Raw genomic sequence first — 21,257 nt, forward strand, 5'->3', positions numbered from 1 at the left:
GTATGTATGAATACGTATGTATGCATGTGTATGAATATGTATGTTTTCATGAGCAGAATCGATTTCTTTCACATGTGCCCTTTGATGAGGAGAAAAAGACATTCCCCCCCCCGCCCCCGTAAGACACGACGGCTTTTGATTAGAAACGAGCCGGGAGAGAAAGATGGAAGAAATATCAGCGACGAAGTGAAATGAGTCTCTTCTTCGAAGCTCGAGTGTAAAAGAAAGAGATGAAAATGAATGACGCGAAGAGGAAGGAAGGAAGGAATGTCGAGAGAACAACACAGAGCTACTTCTACCGTAGATCCTGTTGAAGAGAGATGAGAGACAGTTCCAAAGTCATGGGCGAAAAAACGAAAGAATGATCAGAAGTGTAGAGACAGAAGATAGATAGATAGATAGATAGATTAGCAATAGACAGAGAGATCAGATACAGATGGATAGATAGATAGGTGGAGAGACTAAAGACAGGTGGATAGACAGATTGATTAGGGAGAAAGATTAGAGATGAATAGAAAGAGAATGAGTGATCGTTTGAAGAACTGACTGACCCTCGAGTAGGCGACGGAAATGTTCGGCACCACGAGCAAGAGGCATAGGTACATTGAGGAGGAGTCGCACGAGACCAAAGGACATCTCCAGGGGGGGTTGACGAAGTGAAGAGAAAAAGCTGAAGACGACGAGAGTCTGTTGAGTCGACTTGGCACTCGACGTTTCGGAGAGGGCATGACATGCTAAGGCGAGAGGGAGGAAAAGAAAGTTTATGATACACACATCAACAGAAAGCATCGATATAACGTTAAGATAGCTACCAGGAGATGTCTGCCTCCATACAGGGATACCGGAGAATCTCGAGAAAAAAGAATGCGAAGTCACTTCTAGGAGATCTACAGTTGTAAGAGTGAAGTGAGACGAGGGAGCAAAGAAACCTCGAAGTACAAGGAACTAACAAGGTTTTAACGAAGAAGTAGTGAGAAAAGAATGTGTTTTTTCTTGGAAATACACAGAAGCTCATCCCCATTAGAGATGTGACGGTATGATACGGCTTTAGATGACTGTTTTGATATCCAGATAGATCTCTGCAGTAGAGTAGACGGGCTCATGACGACAAGCTGTCTGTACATACAGAGGGACACCTACTACAAGTGAGACGAATGCACTTTCTCCACATGAACATATTCACCGATACATCATGCGTATATATATATATATATAGGTATACATACACGTGAGTATATATACAAATACATATACGTTCTCATATATATCCACACATAGCTACATATACATCTTCATACATATAGGTGCAGAGACATCAAGTCAACACGGGACCACATGGGCTGACCCTCACCCAGATAGGCTCTACTTGATTCATGTGAACGAAGGAAGATTCATCAGCCAGACTTCGAGAAAGAATCTGGCGAGGCCTGAGACAATCTCGGAAGCCATTCCATACACACGAAGTAATCTATTCTAAATGAAGCTACGGAAGAAACGGATACAACCTCTGTAAAACAAAATGACCAATTTTCAAACGACAACATCCAAGAAGATCTTCTTTCTTCTTCAACACTCTAAACCCTTAGTTACCCCTCGTAACACTGGCCTGTTCCTCATCGCCCCTGGAGATAAGAGCGCCCACATTTCTTTTCTTTTGATCTGACAGAAGATACACATGAAGGAAGAAAGAGGCTTCTTCTCTCGAATAAGAGAGACCCTATAACGTATGAATTCTCTGCTTACCGAACATCTGCACGTCCAGGTGTTGTCTGAGATGGAGAAACGAGGAGAAGGTGCGTTTCACTTTGAAGGTAATATCGCGTAGCCTGAACCGCACACACACACAAAAACGATCGACAGTCTTCCCCGAGGGATTGCATGCATGCATGCATGCAAGATGAATGAACAAAGAACAACTCATGGTGCTGAGGGAAGCCCACTGTCACCATTACACCGTCCCCCCTGGCTACTCATCAGGCAGGATGGCTTTATCAGACGAGAAGAGAAAACACAATATAAAAAGGAAGGAGATTGAGACCAACGAGAGACTTCAAAGAGTATACATAGATAGAAGCTTTTTGAACGACGCGAAGAACGAAGATAACAACCCTTCTCGATTGATGGTACTTCAATATCAGAATACAAAAGACACAGAGGAAACAAGAGAGAGAAGAGATGAATGGTGTAACTCCACATAAGCAAGGGAACGATCAAATCAGCAGCCATCAGCGCCCTCATCACTCGTAGAGCTCATGCTGTCCACCCAAGATGTGTCATGCATGTATGGCACAGTAGTGTCTACACGAACAAGTTGTCTATCTTTCTTTGTTCTATCTATCTTTCATCTATCTATCATTCTTTTCATCCCCGTCTCGCACTCATAAGGTTGCGCGAGGAAGAAACTCCTCCCCGTGTATCCGTGTACCTATATATTTACATGTGCGCATATATGTACACATATGAGTATCATAGAAGCCTACACATACAGAGAGGGAGTGTGTGTTTCTCGACCGGCAAATGTGAACTCAGAGCACGCTTAGAGAGGAATAGCCCGAAGCATCACATGTGGGACTGCCACACCTTAGGAGAGGCGATGACGAGAATGATGACGATAAGAACTACTTACCACGCCCTCGAGTGTCTCTACAGAGCAACGAATGAAGTTACGGCCGCGCAGCCAGACGCTTACTGTCCCTCCATCGACCTGAACCAGTCCCGCCGAGCCCACTGCATGCATCCATACATAAAGTACCACAGAGAGGCGATACCATCATCTCAAGCAACAGGAAAGACGTTGAGGTAAAACAAGAAAACAAAGCAGGAACAAAATTCGCAAGACTAAGAGAAATAAATATCTAATCAGCTAATTCACTAAAGGATCATCTGAAGTACGGGGGTTGTTCAAAGGAAGGCGGAGTCATAAGCCGGCCACAGCAGCTTTTAGAATCTCGACACGTCACACTACACCAATTGATAGGATGAGCTAGTAAAGCAGTCTAGTACCAAATCCGTCGGATACCCTTCGTTCTGGCCGTCATCATGCCTTATCCAGCTGTGCTATTGCAAACTTACATGAACAGGGATCATGGGGTTCACACGGCATGTGTATATACACAGCATATCTATCTACATCTATGGAAGCCACCCCATGCACTCGCTACATACACCGTCTACTCCGCTAGGTGGTACAGAAGACGACACGCGGAAGGCAACACAAGGCAGAGAAAAAGCGCATGCAGTTGTTTGTTCATCACCCTCTTCTCGGTCCATCACAAACGTTAAACCGACCACGAACCCCGTCCATAATATGAAAGGATCATTGCACCTTAGTCAGCGTACGTTTTTCTAGCAATATCTATCTATCTGTCTTTGATCTATCTATCTATCTACCTATCTATCTAATCCTCGCTACTGGAAAGGGAATGAAGAAGACATGAGTTAGTAGAGTATCACAGAGGGACAGAGGATGATGAAGGGGTACGGTCAGAAGTGCTGCTCTATCCCAAACACCTCTACCCATCGATATCGACACGTCCAGGTGTAAGGGCATCCACTACACTTTCATGCAGCACTCGGTGTAAACGCATGCGTTGACGAAAAGAAAGTTCCACTTGCTGGATTGTCGCACCATAAGGAAGAGAAACTCTCAAAGACACAAGCAGAGATACACGCACCTACACCAGGTGCATCTAAGTCTAATAGACGCCTCATACACACATGCGCGTGTCGATATCAGCGCGAGGAAGGCGTTGATGGATTACACGCAGACATAACTAGCTATAGAGCGCAAGTAGTAATGGGTGGCTTTCGATTTGTTCGACTGAACCCTCCGTAGAACGGGAGAACGGCATTAGAAGCCATGCCTTCTGGTGAGCAGAGCACAAGTCTTTGTAATCCCTATACAGGCATGTGATTGAATCGTCTACCACCTATAATGAATTCAACGCAAACAAGTGTGTATGCATATACCTTACATCTGCAAGAAAGAACACACATGAAAAGAAGGAAACAAAGATCCATGCGAGCACCCCTTAGGCCGTTCTATATGTGTACACATCCGGGAAGGTACGTGTTACACAGCTCCTCATCGCATCTGCATGCGCCGTAGATCAAAGAGACACGCAACCAAGCCAAGACAACAAGTACCATGGACGATAACGTAGGCAAAGATGCGTAGCTCTTTCATGAAAACACCCAAATTGTTTGAAACAATAGGGAAAGAAGGTCTCTGTCTTGCTGTCTATACACATACCTGGGAGATCTTCTCTCGAGAAGGGATGACACAAGCTTCGACCTTCCTCTTCTTTCCTGAGAAGTGTCGAATAACTCTCCAGTCCTCCTCCACCTGTCACAGAAGAAGTCTTGCTTGTCTGATTGCTTTGCTCTTCACGCCGTCCAACACTCGAGACTTCAGAACATGGCGCAGTACCACTACTCCCACCTACTCGACCTCTGCTAATCTCTTCTTCTTCATCTTCATCTCCGGAGGTCTTCAACGTCTTCTCCCCCCCTAGGCCGCTTCCAATCGCTCCTTCCCCCCTCGGAAGTGAAAGCTGCGAATCCGATTTCCGAGACTGTTGCTTCGGTTCGGCTTCCCTCGGCATGATTAGACCTTCTTCAGATGGCATAACTCCCCTAGACGCCATGAGAGGAACCGTATCCTTCTCTTCCCCACATTGCCTTTCCTTCTCTCCTGCTATCTCGCCTGGAGTGGCTGTCTTCGCAGGTTCACTCAACAAGTCGCCTTTCGTCCGAGATTTATCCGACTTGACCTGGTGTGAAGAAGGGATAATAGAGCCACACCCCTCGTCTACCGTTGAAGAAGTGCAACCGTGAGGGCTGCTGTTGACGCCGCCTTCCTCTCCACGTCGCCCTGGTAACAATGCTGTCGTCATCTCAGCAGGAGTACATACATCTGTCTTCGTTGTATAAGGAAAGCGACTTGCAGGTATGTCCGGCAAGGATTCTCGTCCCCCTCCTCCTAGAAGAATAACACGTGCCTCGGCAGCTAGCCGGTCAGCAAGATAAGGAGGAAGACAGCCGCTTCTATCAATCTGCCAGTCGGTGTAGACAGCCGTGACAGCTCCTACGGTCTTCCAGATCTGACGAAGGATGAGCCATTGCTGCAGGGTAGATTTGAAAGGAAAGAAGATCAGAAGAAGAAGAAACAAGAAAGAGAGAAAGAAAACCTCGCTCTTGATGCTGAGCTCGAGTTGGAACAGAAACACGTTCCTCGAAAGAGTCTTTGAAGAACGTTTGCATAATAGAAGATATAGAGACAGAGCTATCTCAGTCATGTATATACACCTCCTACATATACATATATATATATATATGTATATACACTTATACATGGATACAGTCATTCACCTTTCCATGGAGTAAGCAACCAGGGCGCAAAGGCGTCTTCTCTGGGAGAAGACGAAGAAGAAACACAGGAAAAAAGATAGACCACATGGTGCTGTATGTTCTGTCTAAAGAGTTACTGCTGATCAAAACGCAAGTCAAAGCTACCTCCATCTCCGCTTTGTCTGCCGTCCGTCCTTCCATTTTTCCTTGCCTTTGACTACACTATTAGATGAGCGTGAATATCTGTCTGGACCTCTGAATAATGCTCCCGAGGGACGCGTCGCTATAACTGCATAGAGACACTCCGTATACAGAGATGGAGAGAACTGCTCCACTGAGAGGCCCTCCTTCGTTGATCTCCAAGAGAAGAAGAAGAGGTCCATACACCATCCACACAAAGCAGAGGGAAGAGACGGGGCTGAAGACGACTGGCTGCTTCAGCCAGCCATCCAGTCACCTAGTTCATTGTGTGTGTGTCTAGTCAGCCACCCGACACATGCTGTATGCTTGCTAAATGGATTCACGGTCTCCTGGCGACAGCTAGGAATGAAACACTAATTTCTTCACACAAATGCGTGAGTGACGAAAGCCTCACACTAAACGAACGCCATGTGCATGCGCGCATGCATCTTCTCATCGACAACTAGCTTCTGTAAACTATACAGCTCCCCCGTTCTCCTCTCTAAGATGTTGACTCGGCTACTTACCTGAATGGCTCGCCGCTGCAGTTCTTTCGTCGTCGATGCTTCCCTCCAGAGTTGGGTATGGCAGTCGAATCGACCTGATCCCCCCCGTATCCCTGGAGACAGAAAAGGAGCGCTTGAACAGAGCGAATTTCTTTAGACGCAGAACCCCCTCTACTGCCGTAGAAAAGAAATACCCGCAACCACATGTACATACAGCACAGCCTATGCTTCCTCCTACTCGTTTGCAGGGGGACAGAGAGATCAGAGGATGAAGGGTTTCTATGAAATAATGTCCCTGTCTAGCCAGAAAAAGTACAATACTTTCATATCGTGTGTACAGACAGATACGCATACATGAGAGCATGGTATACACGTTGTATCCACGGCTGCAGTCATGCAGTTTAATCATGCGTTCGTGAACCCGACACGAATGACGCCTGTCTCCTTAGTCGCCTGATATGCCAAAAGGTGGTGACCTCCAGTCTTCTTGCTAACACCACAATTTTTTCTTCTTGTTCTCGTCTTCAACTTCACACTCTCGAGCAAGATGCCTGTGCTCACGTTCTAAGCTATCCGGGAGGTCCGGACATACGAAGGAGCAGCACTTTTGAAATAAATCTAGACACACCAGAAAGCGCAGTGAACTCCACACTCCCTCACAGCACTGACTCCTATGACACAGGTGTCTCTGTCCTCTTTTCCTCTCTTTAGAGAGACACATCCCCCCTCTTGAATCACAAGACACCAGAGACACCTATGTGAAGAACGCCAATCTATCTATCTATCTATGTAAACGCGTCTTACATATACATATGTTTTGGTATGTAGAGAGACAACCTGATATCTACGAATACGACAGAGTTAATCGACGTACTTGCACAACCGACCGAAGAGAGAGAAGAAGAAGAAGAGACCCCACTGCTCGAGGGAGGTGGGAGAAGGATTTGCACATCTCGACCTAGAGCCGTCAGATCAATAGGAGGTGAGGCTTTCAGAGTCTCCCACTCATCCTGTACGACGACCATGATCACAAAGAAAAGAAGCACAAAAGACCACTACAGACAACGCCAGGTGAAGAAGGCAGGAAATATTCAGTGATAGGAGAACAGAAGGAATGAATGAAATCGCAACAAGGAATTTCCAGAGATGCTAGAAAGTAGGGACATCACCCAGATAAAAGAGAAATAGATACAGAGAGAGAAACAGATGGAAAGGCTCTCGAACGAAATGAAGATGTACGAGTGCAATCAAGGCGTTTGCTTGTCTCTCTCGCCTTGGGTAACCTTTCAGGGGCACTCGTGGTCACTGAACAGCCAGAGCTACTAAAGTAAAGACGCTCTACCAAAAGAACACGTAGAAAAGAGCAAAGAAACGACTAGATTAGCCGGAGACCTGTTTCTCTTTTTCACTTAGTTTGAAAGAGAACTCAATCAGTAGGGTTCTACGTACCGCGCCTAAGAAGAGCAAAGGTGAATCTAGTCAAACGGGCGCTTCTCCCAGCGTAGAATCCCCCCCTCTGACTTGAAGGGACACCCTACTTGACTTGTGTGTCTATTGCCTCATTCAGTTTGCGTGCACCCACCCACTACTCTACACTGAAGATCAGAAGAATATGCACAAAGCACTAGATCACATGGAGTCTGTAGATAGAGCCAGTAGGACATACATAGAGTAAATACAGGCAGAACTATTAAAGAGACAGATTGTTTGTGAAAAGAGGAGGGGCGACACAGGAGGAAAATGAAGAAGATCATACTAGGGAGTATGTGTGATACAAGGGGGGAATGTCTTCTTATTCGTTGTCTTTCTTAAACACAGAAAACGCTCTCTCTCAACCCAGCCTCCCGTGTTAATCGCCGAAGTGTTCGTTAGTCAAGTGGTTGGCTACTCGGCATTCTGTATGAGGCAAGACAGAACGCGGCACTGTCCGTATCTCTCTCCCAGAGGAGAACTGCTGCATGTACACAAAGAAGTAAGATGCAAGAACGACAGATAAAAGAAAGAAAGTGAGTTTTCTATCGACGTGATCTCTATGAAAGAGAAAGACACACAGAGAACAGCTAGAGGGGACTGAACTAACCCAGAAGGTATCAACTGCAGCATGACTCGATGTTGGGCTTCCATTCTGACAGTCTCCGTCGGCACATGCTAGAGAGATCTGAACAGCCGTCGCTGTAGCTTTCTTCACACTGTGAAGAAGTCGAAGAAGCCCAGGAAGTGTCCGGCGAAGAAGAAGAGGACTGAGGGGACCTTCGTTCTCGTGTGACGTCTTAGAATTCGCAGTAGTACGATTTGTATTGTTCGTATTACATGCACAAGGGAGTAGCTCACACGCCACCCCCGATGGAGACCGAGGTAAGCTTAGGCGAGTAGCTGCTAGGAGAACTAGAGTTACAAGCCGTGCCGATAGCCTATACCATGCCGATCCCATGCAAAAAAAAAAAGAAAAGACACACAGGACAAAACAGACAGTCAGTACATACGTATACATACATACACACGCATGTACGTACATATATATATATATATATATATGCATGTATGCATATGCATATAAATGAATAGGTGAAGACCCTAAACTGCAGGTGGTCATCCACCAAGTTCCCCCCCCCGTCGTCAACGACAAAAGCACTTTACTCCTATATGAATGTGAATGCTTTCCTAGGAAGAAATGTTGAGTTAACACCCATCTGGGCTTAGGGGGAAGGCATTGAAGCAAGCCCATATGGGCATACATAGAGACATAGATCTACCTTGGCTACTCGAGAGACGCGTGTGGTGCTCAACTGATTAGTCGGGATAGAATGGAGACTTCACTGCATGCACGTCAATACATACCCGAAATAACGAGGGCTAAGAAAGCTATACTTCTCTAAACGTGTTGCTAGCATCTATACACACACATATATACGCAGCCATATCCATACACATCCAGACACATGCAGATGAATACAGCTCCTCTATATACGGTGTATAAACATATAGTCATCCCCTTTTGTCACCTTACCGTACAGTAACAGTCCGTAGAAATCCTTCCGCTGCATTCCTACGTATTCCCTCCATCAGATCAGTCACCAACGACCACCCACATGCACTACTATTCTTTCCATGCTCTCTATCGCTCCCAGATTTACCCCGTCCTCTATCTCCCCTCGATCTCTCTGTTGACCGTTGAACCATCTTCCTTTCCTCTCCTCTTCCTTGCCGATGTTCTTCTTCTTCATCCTTGGATTGCCTATCTGAAAGCAGCTTCATTCCTTTATCATCAAGACAAGCAGAAGAAGATCTCTCAAAAGTCTTCTCACCTCTTCCACTGCAACTCTCTTCTGTACAACGCTGCCTATGACACTGACCCGCCTCATGAAATCTTGCAGGTAGATGACATAGATATGCTATGCCTTCACCGCGTTCAGTCTCTTTCTTTTCCATACACCCTTCGCCTTGTTGTGTTTCTCTTCCTTTCTCTTCTCTACTGTCTCCTTGTACATTCGCTGAGCATGTCGCTGAAGTGTCAGCGGAACAACCTGAGGGGGAAGATAAAGAGGAACCGCAGATGGGATGCTTAGGTGAGAGGGAAGGGGAAGGACAAGAAGACGCAGTTAAGTGTGCATGCAATGTTTCGAAAGGCGGAGATCTCTTTCCTTCATTAGATGCTCTCAAAGAAAAAGGAGCTCTCAATCCTGTCGTCGCTGGCGGATGCGACAAAACTTCCCTGAAAAAGAAGGAAAGAAAAGATGAAGAAAGGAGATCATAACTACAACGGAGAAAATGAAGAGAAGACTGTATATACACACGACGGCTAGACCATAACCAAGAGCGATGACAAGAAATACCGTAGAAGGATGAGATCTTGAAAGCAACTGTCGCTGCAGACATACAGCCTGCACTCTAAGAAGATAGATACAAGGGGGAGAACTTTGTATGTGATCGAGATGTAGGATATGAAGTTGATACTATGAGATGTGACAGTGTTTACCTTGGAAAAAACTCCTTAAAGAAAACACCATCACATACGAGTCAAAAGAAGTCACGAAACATAGACAAGCATGACGATTCAAACAGCCAAAACAGAAGGTAGCAGCAGGTGTCCTCCTCTGTCCATACACCGGAGAAAGGATGAGTTTGCTGATTGAAATCTTCTCTATTCAGAAACGCTGCTGCAGAGATATCACACAATGCATGCAGCTAGCCTCCGTCTCCCCCGCCCGCCACACTGTTAGACTCATGAGGGAGCTGGTAACACGTCTACAGTTCGAAAGAAGGTAGGCAGTGTAGCTAACCAAACAAGATCCTCTTGGGAAAGAGAACAAGCATAGTGTGGTGGGAGACGCCGTGTCTTAAACCCTCTCTTCCACGTACTTTGTCGACGTGTGCTGTCTCTCCGCGGGAAGAATATCGGCATTTTGAAGGAAGACCTGTTAGGAACGACGAGCAGAAACAAAAGAGCAACAGGTGTCTCGAAGATAAAACACCCCCTAGAAGCTCTCTCCAACTGTTGTCTCCTCTCTTCCGTATCCAACAAATACAAGCTGGTGAGTAGGTACGCAATGATGTGAATGAGGAGGAGTCCAGCGCTCGCTTAGTCTCACTGAGACTCCCCACCATGAGCCCTCCCCAGTGATGCCACCCTCACAGCGATTCCCATTCACCCGCCGATGTACATGTACATACGTACATGCATGCTATATACACTTTATACATGAATGCATGGACATATCCACCCTCTCTCCGGGGAAGTGGCAAGGCGCCTCTCCTGTTAGTTGCTCTTCACGGTCTTGGTGCTGGGAACGACAGCAAATCCCTCTCCTGAAGAAGACGGGAGTTGTTTGTGCTTACGGCGACTATAGAGGAAGTGTGAAGAGAGATGACGCAACTCGGCTACATGCAAGGGCGAGGAGGCACCCTCCGATCAAGTCTTTTGAGAAAAAGCAGTGGACAGACACCTCTACACACATCACATCTGAGAGGTCTACTCCGATCATCGCACAACAGTGTGAAGGTCAGTAGCGTGAGCGAGTCTTCGCCGATAGATCTGTGAGGGGCCCTTCTATTCTAGTGTAGAAACCCCCCCCCCTTTGTTGCTATGAAGAGCTGAGATCTTAGAAGCGTTTTGAGCGTAGCTATCTTGCTCGTAACAGAACAGTCATGAATGGGACCAGGGATGTCGCAATAGACGAGGCGCACATACCTATGGAGACATACGTGACAAGATGTGAACTTCCACGTTGATTTCAGTTCTATCTCTCCATGGAAAACAGAGTCAACGGATGGCGCTAAAAGAGAGCACTCTCTCTAAAGGAGATACCGGGAGATGTTCCCCCACGCCGTACTATACATATGCCATCGAGAAGAAGCCTCAGACCTGTGTAAGAAGTTACCTTGGAAACGAGAGGATGAGTGATGGCCGCATGCAAGAGGACTCCTCCGACTAACATGGTTGTATCACTTCGTCTTGCTGTAGCTGTCACAGGGGATATAAAGCGCTCTAGAGCATGCCGGTATGGATTGGGGACCCAGGTTACATCTTCTACGACCTCTCCAGTCGTCTCCCCCGTCTTTGTTTGTGTGAGGCCACGTGATTCTTCATTCTCTGCTTCTTCATCATCTTCTCGAGAACTCTTGAATTTCTCTAGACCTTGACTTTCTCCTCCGTCTTTACTTAAGGGATCTTTTCCTCTTTCTTCTTCTTCTTCGTCATCTTCTTCGTCATCTCTATGCATTTGACGCGGAGATGCCCACACCGTTGAAGAGACGCCTCCAGAATTGCGACGTGACCAGCACTCTCCCCTTGCTTCTTCTTTCTCTCCTTTCGATTCCCCGGTTTTCATGATACAAGATTCTTTTCCACCGACCTCTGAAGAGCAGGTATGCTCATGGCTTGAGTGAATCCTCTTCTCTCCTCGACTGGTACCTTCTTCTCGTCCTGATGAGAACATCCCCCTGTGGGGGGGTTGACCAACAGAGAGAAGATCACCGTCATCTCCTTCAACGTCCTTCCCCCCTATCCTTTCAGATTGAGTTCTGGAAAGGCGTGCTCCCAAGGCTGTATCGACAACTGCATCGGGTTCTTCGGATGACATGGGGAAGTCCAGAAGCTCCTCAAAAGCTCTCTCAACAGCTTTCTGTGCTACAGATAGAACCGGCCGTCGAGCCGCTATAACGGCTGCTGCTGACTTCATCCGATCACCACCCCCGGGAAGAGGGCGAGGAGAAGAAGGTGTTTGAGACACCCCCCCGATCATAGTCGTGCTATTCCTCGACGCCTGCTGACCTCGCCTTCTTTCCTCTCGAAAAGAGCTATAGCGAGACAAGCCACCATCTCCATCGCCTCGTACATGATGCGGCGTCTGCTCCGGAGAAGCGTAACCTTGGGAGAAACTTCGTTCCCTCATAAGATATTTCTCTTCCCCGCTAGTAGAAGTCACACGAGACATAGCGATGGGCGATGAAATCTGACAGGAGACGGAATCTTGAGAAGGAAGAGGAGAAGACACTCCGCCGCCTACAGCTGTCTTCGCACTTGCACCAGAGGTAGATGAAGAACTGGACTTATCTTTGGAATGCGGAGAGGTATGCTGTCCCTCATTTTGTGAAGGTAACGTACCTTCCGCATTCTTCCCTTCTTTCGCCTCAGAAGGAAAAGCAGACGACTCAGGCGGGGGAGAGCCTACAGGACCAACATCTCCACCTTGTTGAAAAGAATCTGCAGGACCTTTTCTATCTAGACATCTATTTCCTTGACTTGTTGCTCTCTCGTTCTCTCGATCTCTCCCCGACGCATACATAGGGTCAGCTGTTGTACCTTTCTCATGCAGTCCTTCATCGCCTTGTTTCTGTACTTTCAAATCCAAAGAGGAGCTCATGACTTCTCCGCCTTCTCCTCCCCCTATGTTGGCGTTGAAATCTGAAGTCTTCTCATGAAGCTCTCTTTCATCTGGAGTCTTCTCATGAAGCTCTCTTTCACCATCCGAAAGAAAAAGATCGACAGCTCCCGCACACTGCGCCGGATTCTCGAGAGCCGTATAACCTGCTGGAGTAGGCGGAGACAGGGCAGATGCCAAGTGAAGGAGAGGCTTCGGAACACGAGGGAGAAGTAGCAGCGCGAGCACCGGACGCAAGAGCTTCGGTTCCTTGATTGTCTGAGGAAAAGAGAAAAAAGGAGACTTGCGAGAGACAGATGAAAGACGAGGAAGTAACATAGACCTTCTATGTATGGAAGCTACATGTGTAGATAGACGCAGGTGGAAGTCGGGACTTAAGAGCAGAACAACCACAACTCTTTGGTGACCTCCCCTGTCCACACACCCGAACGAAAGAGGAAAGCCACGAAAGGGAAGGCGCGACACGGCATGTCAACGATGCAAGGCTACTACCCCCATTGCTTACGTCAGAAAGTGAAGAATAATTCGCACCATGATGCTGCTTCTGCAGCACTGTGAAGTCCTGTTTTCCTGCTGAAAAGATACAGAATCTCCCAGTGAGGAATCAGGTGTATACAAACGAAAGCCCATCTGCACACACTCAAATGTATCTACACCCATAAAGACAAACAAACTTGTCCTGCCGCAATGGTGCACAGCAGTGAAAGGTCCTCAGACAGAGAGACAGACAGATACACAGACACAGACAGATAGAACGACCGAAAGAAGCGAAGCCAGATGCGCGGTAGACAAACCACACGGAAAGTGAATAAGAGCTACAGAAATCTCCATGGACCATCACAGACTTGACCACTCCCATCCTCCGCAACTCGCCTGATTTGAACGCCCCACCCTTAGTGATTCTTCACTTGAAGTCTTGACTTCAACGTACCGCTAGGGTCTGAGTCAGGAGATACAAGGCGACTAGCTGTTGAGTTGCATCCCCTATAAAGGGTGTAGTAGGAGGCCCGTCACACCGTTTGCGTGCTTCTGTTGGAGAGGAGAAGCGATTTGAAGGACTATGGCTTGTTTCCGCTGAGACACGATGATCGTGGCCTTGCTCTCGCCGACTTTTCTTACTTTTTTTCTTTCTAACTGACTGTTGACCCCCCCCTTCCTGTCTCCTGTGTCTCCTCAACCGTCTCGAAGAGGATTCCTGGCCTTCTTCTTCTTCTCTCCCATTGCTTCTACTCCTTCTCCGTGCTTTCCGGTGTTTTTGCTTGTGACGTCGGTTTCTTTCCTTGTCCTTTTCTTGATAGAGCACATCCGTATAGGATGCCGAAGAGCGTTGCTGAGGACGGCAAAGTTCTTCTGTCTCTTTTCCTCTTCCACCACTCAAGTTTCTTCTTCTTGTCGTTGTTGACATGTGAAAAGGACGACGAGACGATGTTATCGCCATATCTTTTTCTTCCTTTCCTTCTCTTCTTACACCATCATCGGCCGTACCCTTGACTCCCCCTTCTCCCTCTGCTTTCCGACCATCTTCATTCTCTTCATGTCCTCTTTTGCGGTCCTTTCCATCATTCTCCTCTCCTTCAGCTGCCGACCCGTAAGCGTCGTCTGAGGCCCCTCCAGATTCTCCCTGTCGGCCCCCTAAGACATCAACGTCTCTCTGGTGCGTATCTTCTTCTCCTTTTCTTGGTAAGACTACCTGTCCTAACAAGACTAATGTACGCGTTTGCCCTGTACTACTTTCCGAAGAGAGATCGGAGATAGGTCCGGAGTCTCCCCCTGCAGTATCTGCCAAGGACGGGCCTCGTCTCATTGAGCCATTAGACGGGGGAGATGCACTTCGTGCTTGAGCACATTCCTCTCCGGCTAGATTTCTTTCTCTGCCCCTTCTTCTTCGTTCACCTCTATGGGTATCGGAGGAAGGTCGATGTCGATGAGGGGAGGAGTCACCACTACTACAAATGCTGCTAGAATAGACACTACTTGAAGACCAAGAAGACGAAGACGATGAGGAAGAGCATGACGAGGCGGAGAGACTACTGCAGCTACGTGCCGACAGTGAAAGGGGAGACGAGACACGTGCTCTTCCACTTCCACTCGTGTAAGATCGTTGTCCAGGGATGGGAGAAGAACGGAGACGGGAAGCTGATGAAGGGGAACGAAGACCACGGAAAACAAGGAGACGCGGAGAACTGTTTGACTTTGTCCCGGGTGCCCCTTCACTATACCGCGAAGGAGAAGACGGAAGGCCTGCTGTCTGTGGAGATGAGCGACCAGAGGAAGGGACGGGGAACGGGAGAGAAGGCGAAGATGCAATAGAGGTAGCACTCTCAGGATCTGAGTGAAAAGAGAGCGACACCAGAAGACGAACAAGAAAGATGAATCCCCACCTCTCTAGAAAAATACAGAGAGACAACGCTGTGACTAAGAAAGTAAAGATATACGGTCCAGAACCGACACACATCAAAGCTCTACGAACAAAGAAGAGAACTCGACAAAATAGGAGGAGCCTACGGCTGATTGAAGTAGAAGGGGAATGACAAGAATGCCTTGGATGAATGAAGAGAGAGAAGATGAGTTGAATGTTAGATCAGGCGCAACAGAAGAAGACATTATAACATGTTTACACAAAAAAAACAGGAGGAAGAAACGTAGACTAAGGGGCAGACTCAATGGTAACTGTGACATAAGTATTAAGGGTGGATTCGATCTTTGCATTCGATCTCAGCTCACCTACAGCCTCTCTAAATCGTCAGTGCTGGTGGGCTGCTTACCAGGACAGTGACTGGTAGGCCGTACAGCGGGTCCCCGACGACACAGGCATCCGACAAATACGGGAAGATATGTGAAGAGAAGAAGCCTTTCGACTAAGATATCATTGTAAGCCTTCACTCCAACGCCAAAGATATCTTGAATATACTCAAGGAACTCCTCACACTCAGCAAAGCCACTCCGGAGAGTTGCCAACGAGTTCGACAAGGAAGAGGAGGGACTCCATCCCCTCGCTGTTGACTGTGTAGGAGACGACAGTGGAGGTCGCGGAGAGCCAGGACCAGGAGACGAGACTTGACGTAAAGATGCCCCTGAGGCGGAGACCCCACGTCGCACTGCCCGCAAAGCTCGGCATCGCTCAGCCCATTGAGCTCGCAGGTAACATGCGACATGTGAAAAGAATGCGGAACGCCTCACAACAAATTCCTCGACTATAGGCTCGCGGACTAAGAAGACAGGACAAGAGCGACAGGACAGAGATACCCATGATACATGGAGACAGGAGTAGAGATGCAGAGACCATGATCTCCACTCGTCCATTTCTGCCTCGGAGAGTCCTTACTCTTTACTGCGACTGTCGACAGACAGTATAGTATTATCCTAGCACCGTACATAACAGCGAGACTTCATGAAACAAAGACATCCTATTCATCATCGGAAGCGCCCCCATCGTAGGAGAGGGAAGTGAGAAATGTGTGAGCTAATAGACCTAATGGTGAAAGCAAGAAAAAACGAAGTAAAAGTCTCTGCAAGAAGGCCAACACCGGGATGCTTATATATGCTGGGCAATAGCTGTGACTGCTTGGTAGCTAGACGTACGTAAGCTCTGAGACCTCACTATGGCCAGCTTGTCATATAGAAAAAAGAGCACCCAAAGCCACCCCTGAGAAGGTAACATTCTGACTCCCATGCAATAGTTATACACGGAGTACGACATTCCACGATACGAATGAGGTCTCCACCCCCTGAGACTTGACAGAAAAGCCGTGCGGGAAGGCCTCCTGGAATCATCTAGAGATTTGCTGGGAAAACTCAAACACGGGTTTGCATGCGGTACGCTAAAATTGGAAGACCCAAAACACGCGGGTCTATGTTCATACAGACGGTGTAGAGGCACCCGCGTGTACAAACCCCCCCGGTCATATACTGACAAGCCAGATGCAGAGACTCTCCATAAGACACATCGATACATTCAACTAAGAACGAAGGAGTGCAACTTGGTACTACCGCATTCCGGAGACAATGCACGAGTGAAGGGGGAGATACAGGCATATTTACATACACACACGCACGCAAATTCATACATACACCCCATAAGCTTGCTTAGATACGTGAATAATAGGATGGATGCCTCAGAAGTAGATGCATACTTTTGAAGATGCTGAGAGTGACAGTGCGGACATGGGTCCGAACCATAGAGTCTCGGTGAATGAAGAACTTGATGGCCTCGCTATAAACAGGGAAGTCTGGAGCCCTTCGATTCAAGAACAGCTTGACCGTCTCAGGGGTAACCAAGAGGGAAAGACCCTTAATGAAGGAGACATACCACGCGACGACTTCTTCATTGTTGAAGTCGTAGGTGGCACTGAGGAGAGCGTTGATGTAGTTATTGCTAAACAAATAGTCTGAGCGTGAAAGAGAGAAAAGATAAGCACATGCAACTAAACTGATCGAACCCGACATGTACTAGTCCGCACACTATACAAGAGGACGTTCTTATCTCACCCAAGAGAATTCCTCCTCACCAACCAGAAAAAAAAGTACTACGTTTTCCGTGCTGTATGTCTATCCGATCTAACAATATTGCCTATCCAGATTAACCTAAATCGCAAATGCCCCACAAACCGACCACAACAGAGTCCTGCTTCATACGATCTGGTGATATCATGCAGCTTGGTATATCGCAAAAGACGGGTCTCGACAGCGTCCGTCTCAGAGGAAATCGAGGAGAGCTAGTACCAGCGGGTCACCTCGTAAACTGAGAAGAGAAGAGGGGAATACATATGAGTTGCGCGCGTGTACTTACAGATGGCCGTTTTCCTTCGCATGTTCTGGACGAGAATGCTCAAGGTTTGAAGTAGCTGAACCTTGACTGCGTCAGAGACTCGAGGCTGGTTAACAATATCAACGAAATAGGAGAGAATGTTCTGCTCGCAGAAGATATCAAAGAAAGCCTCATTCCTATGTCTCTCTCCCCAGACAAGAAGTTCAGCTATCTGCCGAAGAATCTCGACTGCCGCATCTCGATTGCGCTCGTCGATGCAATCAAACGCATGCAGTGCATCGAAGAGAGCCCTGAAGTAAAGAAGTATACAAAGTATACATCAGGGAAGATGACACAAGGCAAACAAAGGGAGACACTTGCGCCCTTCAAACATAATGGTCATAACGAGGCTGGGTGCCCTTAAGCGATGGTCAAGAGAGCGAAGCTATAGTATACGGTCTCTTCTCTTCTCCAGTACTATACCGTGAGTATCCATCTACATACCTATCTATGATCATTGTACGACAACTCCCCCTGATGGAGATGAACAAGATAGATGTCTCCTGACCGAGAGAGTGGACTGAACCCGACGAGTATTCACTCCGCCCTTGACGCAATGAAAAGTGCGTTCACTCGCGCACTGAAGAGCACCTTGGGGCAACTCACTCCCACGGACGTACATACAAACTCAACGACCCAAGCTTGTATCCCTGTGAAGCACAGAAGCATTCACGTGGTGGGTCAGAAATAATGTCTGTCTGTCTCTCTCTCTCTATCTCTCTGCACCCCTCGGCCAACATTCGACACTCCATCCGCATGGTCGCCTTCACAGATCCACACTCAGCCCCACAAGAAGGAACACACGTCGACGAAAGCTAGATAGGAGGGATGAAGCATGGACAGAGTAATTGTGAACGTGAAGAGAGGCGCAGACTTCTACAACACTACGTACCATCCTGTAGGATCCTACTACTATGAAAATATGAAGCTATAATGCTGTATATACACAGATTTATGTTTATCCCAGGCTGGCTGAATAAGCCAAAGTCTAGCCAGAGGGAGCAACCAAAGGGACACTGGTTCTATCGGGACATGCAACTTCTTAGGATCAAGTAGTGCTAACAGAGCACAGTATACTTGAGCCATTCTCTTGAGTGCTTCTCCCACTGTACCAAGTTACCCGTTCAGCTTTCTCTCCCCCTCCCTCTCTCCCTGTCTGAGCAAACACATGAAGGAACGTAAAGCTGCGCAACAAGAAGAGGAAAGACATGAGAATCCCCATCAGCTGGAAGAGCAGAGACGCCACCACTGATCATCTCACACACACTGAATAAAGCATGGAAATTCCCAGTACTGTACTACGTAGACGTCTTACTGTAGGTGTTCTTCTGTATAAAAGTGCTGTCTACTGTTCTGTCCGCCATGATGATGACCAATAGCCTCCTTCAGTGCACCACTGGCGCCGACACCCCCCCCTCCGCCTCCCCCCCAGAACCACATCTCGGAGGGGGGAGAGCGCGTGCTTCCTTTCTTAAGGCCGGATGAAAGCAAAAGAAAAACGCATTGAGTGAGAGCTGTTGGAGAAGAGAGGGACGCGGGGAAAAAGAAAGGAAAGGAACGCCCCTAGGTAAGAAGCTAACGGGGTATAGAGGACGAAGGAGAAAGGAGAGTAGACCAGAGAGGATGATGAGGCGGCAACCAAGAATCTGCAGCATGCATTTGCCACGGAGAAAAACAAAACACCCCGCTGAAGAAGAGCACCGCAGTCGAGGAGGAGGAGAAGAGGCAGGGGCCGTGCGGAGTGTGAAAGAAAGGAGATACAAGAGGGACAATGTCTTAGAACGTTGTGGAAGAGAAGAGAGAGAGGTATGGATTTGAGAAAAACAACGAGAGAGAGAACCTAAGAAAAAGCACACAAATGTACATGCTTGGTAACAACGAGTAACGCGAAGAATATGTTGATACTTCTGTCCTGCTATGCATCCTCAGCGACGAGTTAACGCACCGTAACCATCCAAGGTACAGAAAAAACATGCATGAGATAACGGGAAAGGAGGAGTGAAAAGAGAGGAATGAAGAGACGGTCTGGCAGCTTCAACAAAGAAACGGAAGCCATGGAAGTAAAGCAGACGAGTTCTTTTGTCTCACATATGCAGAGAAAAAAGTCACGACGGAAAGAGCAGATACACACTTTTCTATATGAGGCTCGTCGTCTCCACTTCGGGGCTCTCTGTCTACATCCGGGAGATTGAGGCGCAGCCAAACGCCTTTACAGGATTCCGATCTTCCTGGACGCGATGAATATCCGTCACACCCACGAGCCCGTCAGTCCAAAGTGCTGTGTGGACTATGAGCGACTACTCACTGGCGTACCGAATACCACACGACTGACTTGAAGATGAGCAGGAGACACAGACGACTTCGGAGAGAATGAGACAACCGCCTTGCGCTCGACGGAATGGAGCGGTCGCGTCCTAAATTCTGCGACCGCTTGAAGAAGTCACATCCTAATACAAGAAAACTGGCGGAATGAGTAAAAAAAACGTAGACAGTCATGTGGCAGAAAAAGGCAGTCAAACCGTCACCTGAAAATCGAAGGGCGGGGAACCAGGAAAATTCCGTCGTACAGTGAGTCTACTTAAAAGCTCGGCCGCTGCCGGGACTCCGGCAAAATCAGCGTAGTGACACCCCTTTAAAGTTCTAAAAAAGCCGAGGGTGTCTCAAACTGCAAATTTACTTGTAATACTACTCATTTCTCTTCGGCACATTGCTTCTTTCCCCTTCACGCTCTGGTGTACACTATCGCCTTGTCGACGCCGGCATGCGCGAGTCCGGTGTCACAATTCACGGCACGGACTCGTGTCTCACTTCGAGGAAGAAACAATGAGCAACTAAACAGCGAGTTCAATATCAATGAAGTTCACGAGGATATATCGAAGGTCCGCACAGGAAGGCGGAGGGCGAAAGAGAAGCTCATGGAATTCAGACGCTGAGACAGTCTCTGTGAACAGCAGTACGGGGCTGCTTGGAAAAATCGAACTGAGGACACTTAACATGGTTGTGCCTGGAAGATGAAACCACTGATCCGTTGCAGGTGTCGCAAAGCAAAGAATTTCTAAAGGTGAGAACTATCCACAGGCTCGCCTCAGCCGCACCTTCTTTTTTGACCCAACACTACAGCAAGCTCGCGTCGGAAGTCTTCTGAACCGCCGTCCAGCTTGTAGACATGTTTCTGAAGATGGCAACAAAAAGTGCGATGGCGAAGAGACATCTCTACGGATGACGAGAAAGGAGGGCATGTGTGCCAGCAGCGGTGGCAGCTGTCGGACGGGCAGCAGGAGACCTTTGGTCCTTCTCCAGACAGAGTTCCTCCCCAGCCAGATGCAAGGCGATACCAGCTAGTGTGCTCGGAGTTCCTGAATGACGAGTACTGGTAGCGCCCGGTACGGATGCTTCGCGGATTTTGCAGAGCCGGCAAGTGCCACCCACAAGGGCAGTAGTCCTCACTTGAAGCTGCAGTAATGCCTTCCTCTTTTCCAATCGGACTGAAGTTTAGAAGTTGCTCAAACGGGTTCGTGAACCGCTTCCTCAGAA

The 21,257-nt window shown here is 47.8% G+C and overlaps 1 protein-coding gene across 1 annotated transcript in view; it reads right to left on the reverse strand.

Annotated features, from left to right (window-relative positions):
• Nucleotides 1-20,921, reverse strand: part of CSUI_004502 (uncharacterized protein) — a 24,707-nt gene extending 3,786 nt beyond the window's left edge. Inside the window, exons 1-15 of the mRNA XM_068064693.1 lie at nt 19,039-20,921; nt 17,706-17,974; nt 17,050-17,304; nt 15,682-16,125; nt 13,848-15,244; nt 11,414-13,174; nt 10,395-10,450; nt 9,043-9,747; nt 8,116-8,446; nt 6,910-7,045; nt 6,057-6,148; nt 4,253-5,123; nt 2,627-2,727; nt 1,744-1,826; nt 552-734 (exon numbers count right to left, since the gene is read on the reverse strand). Coding sequence (XP_067923332.1) covers nt 552-734; nt 1,744-1,826; nt 2,627-2,727; nt 4,253-5,123; nt 6,057-6,148; nt 6,910-7,045; nt 8,116-8,446; nt 9,043-9,747; nt 10,395-10,450; nt 11,414-13,174; nt 13,848-15,244; nt 15,682-16,125; nt 17,050-17,304; nt 17,706-17,974; nt 19,039-19,163 — 6,809 coding nt within the window. The 5' untranslated portion in view covers nt 19,164-20,921. The remainder of the gene's footprint in view (nt 1-551; nt 735-1,743; nt 1,827-2,626; nt 2,728-4,252; nt 5,124-6,056; nt 6,149-6,909; nt 7,046-8,115; nt 8,447-9,042; nt 9,748-10,394; nt 10,451-11,413; nt 13,175-13,847; nt 15,245-15,681; nt 16,126-17,049; nt 17,305-17,705; nt 17,975-19,038) is intronic.
• Nucleotides 20,922-21,257: the final 336 nt, after the last annotated feature.

The sequence above is a fragment of the Cystoisospora suis genome, assembly GCF_002600585.1.
Source record: "Cystoisospora suis strain Wien I chromosome Unknown contig_2116, whole genome shotgun sequence".
Taxonomy (NCBI): Eukaryota; Apicomplexa; class Conoidasida; order Eucoccidiorida; family Sarcocystidae; genus Cystoisospora; species Cystoisospora suis.